The 7467-nt window shown below is 39.1% G+C and overlaps 1 protein-coding gene across 1 annotated transcript; it reads right to left on the bottom strand.

The window, feature by feature from the left end:
- Positions 1-209: 209 nt before the first annotated feature.
- Positions 210-6247, bottom strand: LOC140995012 (adenosine receptor A2b). The gene is made up of 2 exons (XM_073464895.1): positions 5354-6247; positions 210-2296 (listed from the first exon to the last, which is right to left on the bottom strand). The coding sequence occupies exons 1-2, from the start codon at positions 6153-6155 to the stop codon at positions 2001-2003; spliced, it is 1098 nt and encodes a 365-aa protein (XP_073320996.1). The 5' UTR covers positions 6156-6247; the 3' UTR covers positions 210-2000.
- Between the last annotated feature and the right edge of the window lie 1220 nt (positions 6248-7467).

The following is a 7467-nucleotide window of genomic DNA, read 5'->3' as shown; positions in this document are numbered from 1 at the left end:
ACTGAAACAAAATCATTTCTTAATAAGAAAAACTAATTCATAACACTTCTGCTCTAAACCTGGCCCCAGGTTTTGTAGATATTTCCATCGCATATTAAAGTATGTTTATTGAAGTGAAGTGCTGTATTTTGGCTGACAGGGCATAGAAAGCAGCTCAGGCAAAAACATGCTGTCTTTATGAAACTCAGGTACTCTAAGTTACACTGCTCTTGTCATTCGACAGCTTTATTCTGTAGTAATGTGGAGTGCAGGAGAACATTTCAAATTCATAATGCTTTATTTAATAGATCATCAACAAACCAATACATTACAATACATCAAATGCTGTTCATTCTTTATAAAATTAAGACTTTAGACAAATGTGTACATACATACATTCACCCAAACATGAAAATGCAGTCATTACCTACTCATCCCCATGCTGATGGAAAGTCGGGGGAAGTTTTGTAGTCCACAAAACATTTCTGGAAAAAATAAATAAAATGGCTCCATACAGCTCGACTAGAGAAATCCAAATGTCCAGAAGGCCCAAATTTATTTGAAAAGATATTATTTACAGCCTCTTTAAAGCAAAAATTTTCACTGTAGCTGCTAAGCTAAAAGTGTAGTTAGCACGCACCCTGTCTGAAGTGGGTGCAAATAATGTCTTTTCAAATCTATTTGGGATTCTGGGGCTTATGGAGACTTTGATAACACCAATTGAGCTGTATGGAGCCATTTTATGTTTTGGGTTTTATTCGGGTTTATGTTTTATGTTGTCTTTTACAAGTCCCCATCTACTTCAGTTTTGTGGACTACGAAACTTCACCTGACTTTCCCATCGGCATGGGGGTGAGGAGATAATGACTTTTAAAGAATTTTCATTTTGGGGTGAACTTATCCTTTAAATTGATAATTTTTCTCACATAGACAAAGACAAACCTTCTGACGCTCAACACATTTAGATCATTTCCAAGCTTCAATTATGGAGACACCAAGCAGCAACCGAAAAACTAAAATAAGCTGCATAAAATGTTTCTGAGTTTCGGTGTCCTTTTGAATGTGAACTTAAATTCACCATGAGACTGAACTCTATTCAGACAAAGATGACATGAGCATCGCCAAGGTGAACCCATAAGATACTGAGAGGAAGATCAAGATCTTAACGTCTCAAAATAAACAACCACAGCCTCAGAAGTCACCCAAGTTATCTCTTTGCTGCCACAAATGCGCTGACCTTTCTACACTGTGCCTGCTTAATTACTTTTCTCCTTGCATACACTGAAATGCCGTGACTTAAAGGTTAACTTCTCCCACCTGTTATATGCCAAGGTCTTCAACGCGCGGTTCAAATTGAGGTAGATGGCCTCAATCCTTCAAAGTGCTTGTAATTGGAAAGTGACGTTAGTTCACAAATGTCTCGTATGAATAGGAGCCTAAATATCAGGTTCTTGTGATGAACTAATTGACTAACCTCAAGCGTTTGAAGCGAAATGTGTCGACCCAAGCAACAAGTCGAAGCACACAACAGCCTACACTGATAAAAGAGATTATACAACTGTACGCAGAATAATGGAAGACATTTCTGGGACACAGACAAGGTTGATAGCTAACTATAAAACAACTAAAAGAGGCCGTCTCTGACAGGAAATCAATTCTTGTGCGCTTGAGTAAAAAAAAAAAAATCCAATAACTTATAAACTGAGCCTGTGTTCTAGATAACTGAACACTACTTTTAAACTGAAAATGTAATAAAAAGGAAATAAAAATGAAATATACAATAATCAATATAACTCAAAGTATGATGATGTAGACTGTACGGGGGTTATTTCAAATACTTGCCATGATAGCCTGTCTTAGTATCAACCATTGCATTGTAACCCATATGTCCCATTACTTTATCTCTTACCCATGATATTTTACGTAGAAATTTCAATAACTTGACTTCAGTTAACCAGCCCAGCCAGTACAATGTAAGACAGCACAGAGATCACTGAGCACGTCCTTCAGGTGCCGTCGTCCTAAGCCAAGCTCAGCAGTGTACAGGTGGAGGATACACTGGAGGAACGCTCATGGACGCTGTTGTTGTTGTCCGGGATTCCTGACACAAACTGTGTCCTCGAAGCGCTGCAGCACCCAAGGGTTTTGGCCAGTTCGGGGCAGAGGGCCAAGGTCAACCTCTGGAGGACGAGGTGGAACTTCCTGCGGAAACATCGGTTTATCCAGAAGTAGAAGATGCAGTTGAGGAAACCGTTGGCGGTCGGCAGCCACACCACCACAAACTCAACCCACTCTGGTACGCTGCTGCCTGAGACTGCTGTGGGAAGAACAAATGCCAATGATAAACAGATTTGTTTTCACCTTCATTAAATAAATTGGTTTGAGTCATTTTTTTTAAAAAGTCCAAATTCTCTGATTCCAGCTTCTAAAATGTAAATAATTGTATTTTTTTAACTCATCTATGACAGTAAACTGAATATCTTTGGGTTGTGGACAAAACAAGACATTTTAGGACACCATCCTGGGCTTTGGGAAACACCAAATCACATATTTTACCATTTTCTGGAATTTTATGGACCAAACATGAATCTATTAATTGAGAAAATAATCAATAGTTGCAGCCCCAATAACACAAGACAGCAGCTTCTGAATGAGAAAAGTGGTTGACCTTTTGTTGACCTTAAGTATGAAAGGGTCACAATTAAAGAATACACTAACTATGGCTGGTTTATGATCATATTAATGAATACATTTACTTTAAACCATAGATGAGAATGTAATTCATCAACCAATAATAAAACATGAAATAAAATCACCCTTCGAGATGTGAGATTTTCCCCTGAGAGCAATAAAATGAAGCCATCAACTTAACATTTATAGTCTCGATATAAAAGTACAAAATTAGCTGATAGATTTGGTGGAGAGGAGGCAACCACTTTACAGTGAGGCTCACGAGCATTTGCACAGCAGCAGCACACTTTGAAGTTTCAGTTAAGACTGTCAGCTTCATTTTGCGGGGATTTTCATCCATATCAGATGAATTACAGCCCTCTTTGGAAAAGGTCTTCACTTCCAAAAATATTCAGCTGTGACGCTCACTTTCAGTCTTGATTACTCCAAGACAGCACATGGTTGGGGTAAATGAGAAAAAGTCAAGAAAGGTTTGAGTCATAAAACTGGCATTGAATCAATATATTCATGCCCAGAATTAGATAAATAACTTTGACAGCTAGTTCTCCCAGCACAGCTCCGGCTGAAATCGATGAAGAGGGAGAACTAAGTCTTCAACTTAAGATTCAAATACCTACTTATGTGCTCTCTTGCTACCTTTGAACCTATAAATCTGACTTAAGCTTAAAAAGTACTGGAATACCAAAAAAGCCCTGGTTCGGGTGACCAGGTGTCCCACTTTATGTGGTACTGCACAGCACTTTTTTCCCATGTCCCCGTGCCCCACATATTGAGAAGATGTCCCACATTTTGATTGGCTACAGTTTTCAGTAGTCATACCGCTGCAGGCAGCGAGACAGAGCCTAGCTTTCCTAAACTCTGGCTTTAATCCAATGGTTGTGAAGAGAAAACACAGAAGGCTTTCATTTTGCAGATGTGTTTTGTATTATATCCTATCACTACCTTTGCTGCATACTCTATGCCCTGAGGTGGAATATGATGGAAACAAGCATTTAACACACTGTGCAGCACTTCCAATGATACAGGTCAGCACAATGTGGTTGTAAGTTAGAACTTGTCATTTTTCCCACACACCAGTTGCCAAAAGAAAAAAGAAAAAGTCACATGGTGGTACAAAAGCAGTACTGAATCATCCATAGAGCAAAGCAAATGTCAATAGCTAAGGTGCAGAATGGAAATGTTTATTTTCAGGTCAACTGAACGTTTATATCAAATTTACCATATATATCAGGTAACGTGTCCCACATTGTCCCACAGTACTATTTGTCCAATGTTGGTTTGTTGGGATCTGGTCACCCTCGCCCTGGAACTATGACTTATGTCCACATGTGACTCAAAACAGCTTAAAGTTAAAAGTCATATACAAGGATGTATGCCATTTTCTGCATGTGCCTAATGGTAACTTCTCCAGTCATTGTAAGATCAGCTGCGTCGACATCAGGAACCCTCATTCTATAAACATTATTTCATATTTTCCACAACAGTTAATGCCACCTAATCCAGATATACTGCACATCAACAGGATGCATTAGCTATATTATTCTCTAGATCATAAACAGATTTCACTTTCTGCGATGATTCTGAGCTTGTGACACCAATGCTGGAAAAGAAACACACAAAGTCAATTTTGGAGCAGTCAGTGGAATTAATAGTGTTTCCTTTTTGTATGTGTTTGTATTTAGATTTAGTCTTTAAAAGTTGAACACCAGTGTCTTCATTTTGTAGTGACCAAGTTCAATTATTTGAGCAGATGTGTCAAGAGGAGCCAAAATGTGGTAAAAGAGCAGAGTGGAGCCTGAGAAGATGTTTCCACTGTGAACTATCCAGGTAAAAACTGTTACCATGATGCTAGTGAGTTGCACTCAGTAAGAAAGCCTGTGAAATCAATCCCTCCATCCACTCACTATCTGTATAATCCACCAATGTCCACATTGATAAATGGGTTGCTATATATTGGATGCTATTTTTCAATAAGAGAGTCACCAACATATTGACTAAAGGAAAAAACAACCCTATAAATCTCGATATAGATCAAATTATACGGCCTTGCAGATATAGTACTGTGTGGAATTGTGGGGAAACGACTTTAATTTTGACAGTCAAGCCATACACATTATTACACAAAACTGATTATTTTGCTTACACAAATCCACTGTTTCTAAATCTCCATGTCGTGAAATTTAATGATTTGTTTTATTATAAAATAATGCAAATAATGTCCAGAGCAAAATCAAAGTCACTCCTAGACTGTGTACAAAAAGCTAAAAATGGGATTCAGACGAGATGTTTTTTCTTTTGTTGGGGTTAATTTATTTTAAAATGCAACTATAAATATATAATATAAAAACACATTCTATTTGCTTTAGGTTTACAATGCTTTGAGGGTTACAAGTGCAAATGTTTTTTTCTGTTGCTGCCGTTTATGTTGTTTTCTTTTATATTTTTGGAGGGAAGAATGTAGACAGGCATATATAAGCAATTTGCTTCTGTCAGTCACTTAATACACAGACTGTTATTCTGTCTATACTGTTATTATTTATTGTTTTATGTGAGATGACTGAATAAAAATACTACGACTACTTGTAGCACAAATAAGGCAGTCATCTGTAGATTATCAGGCCCTGTCTTATTTAATCTTTCCCCCACACATCGCTCCCTTTAAATCGTATATTCCATTGCTTACCATTGTAGATCATGGTTGCCATGCAGGGAGTCCAACAGGTGTAGTATGCTGCCATCACAGGCACGAGCACTCTGGATGCCACATTGTGTCTGCTGAGCCGCGCACATGCGTATTTACGCAGTTTCAGCCTCTGTCTCTTTGCAGCGCACCACACTCTCAGGTTTGCGTATGTCATGATGATGGAGCAGGGGAAAAATATAAAACATGTCAGGCTCAGGGAGTAGCCGACATTTGTGGAGTAGGATGGATTGCAGACCAGTGATGCAGTAGAGAAATGAACCTCGATGATGCCATCTGGAAATGAAATTGGCGACAGTAGAAAGGCAGGGAAGCACCAGGCGAAGGCAATCAGCAGCAGCGTCCTTTTTCTTGTCATCAGAGATGAGTACTGCAGCGGGTAAAACACCGCGATGTACCTCTCCAGGCTTATCGTGGCCAGTGTGTACATGCAGGTGGAGTAGACAGTGGCATTGCAAAAGGCCACGACATGACAAAGAGCATCTGGCCCTTCAGTATAGTCCTTTAGCAGACTCACCCACAGATTCAAGGGCATGACCAGCAGTCCAAAGGCAGAGTCTGCAGCAGTGAGAGAGAGGAGAAAGTACCGAGAGTTTCTTGACCAACCAGCCACGGAGGAAGTTATAACCAGGAGAACTGCAACATTTCCCAAAGTGATCATCACTCCCAGAACGATTATTATGCTTACTTTGAGGGAGCGGTGGGTCAGCTCCTGTAGCCTTTGAGGGTCAACAGCTGACAGGTTGGAGTCGCCAGGAATTGAGGAGTTAAGTGTTGAGTACATTTTTCCTCAGAGTGGCATGAGTGCAACCAAAACATAAGGCACGTGGGCCATTGAAGTGAGCAAAAGTATGACGATGTGGGGTTATGTTTCGAGGCAGCGCTGCAGCTGCTTGATGCCTCTCAGCTCAACAATCAGCAGCACACCTGGTGCAATTAATGTGGGCAGGTATCAGTCTCTCTGCAAACATCAGACACAGCAACACACCAAGACATCTCCTTACTGGTGTCAAATTATTTGTTGATGCATCCAACTCTTTTCAAAATTGTGTAAACTGTATGATTTATTTATAAAATATGTGGTAGTTCATTGTGTTTCTGCAAAATGCTACTCTCTTGCCATATGCTTCATGTTGTAAAACTTCAAAATACTCAAAAATGTAATCAAAAACTGAGGGATATTGTGTTTCATACAACGTAAAGACTTTGTAAAGAAGTAAACCAGAACATGAATTGAAAACTTTACTTGATAACTTTATCATCGCCTTCAGATAACCTCCCCATTCACACTCACATTCAGCAAATTTACATTTATCTATAGGATTTTACTCATGCATTTATTTATGAATCCACATGTCTGTGCAGTATATGCTAATGTGTTTTTGTATGTGCACATAGTGCATTTGATATGCAACAAATATGAGATTTTTCTGTAGCAGGAAATATCAAACAGGAGGGGCTTACAGTAGACATTTTCTCATGGAGAGGCAGAGACACTTTGAAGGTTTTGTATAAAGGATATATTTTTAGGTGTATCTTTATACAATATTCAAATGCCATCTCTAGATTAAAGGATAAATTGACCCAAAAATGGAAATTAAGTCATTATCTCCTCACCCCCATGCTGATGGAAAGTTGGTGAAGTTTCATAGTCCACAAAACATTTCTGGAGCTTCACAGCAAAACAGCATTACAGCATTCTCTTAAACAACCGAAGTAGATGGAGACTTGTTTTAAAATGTAAAACAAGGGGGGTAAAACATAAAATGGTCCATACAGCTTGTCCGGTGTTATCCAAGACTCTGGAAGCACAGAGATCCCATATTGATGGGGAAATACATTTTTTACTACAAGCATGTGCATCCACTTCAGACAGGTGTGGGCTAACACATTTAGCTTAGCAGCCACAATGAAGACTTTCGCTTAGCTATATGGAGCCATTTTTCCCCATCTACTTGAGTTGTTTAGGAGAATGCTGCAAAGCTGTTCTGCTGCGAAGCTCTTCGCCCGACTTTCGTCTGCATAAGTAAGGATTTTTAGATATGAGAATCAAATCTACTCATGAAGGTTTTATCTATTAGCAGATTACACATAGG

Source organism: Pagrus major, chromosome 4 (genome assembly GCF_040436345.1).
Source record: "Pagrus major chromosome 4, Pma_NU_1.0".
In the NCBI taxonomy this organism is placed as follows: Eukaryota; Metazoa; Chordata; class Actinopteri; order Spariformes; family Sparidae; genus Pagrus; species Pagrus major.
The sequence above is the reverse complement of the archived record's forward strand: the minus strand, read 5'-3'. Positions and strand labels throughout refer to the sequence as shown.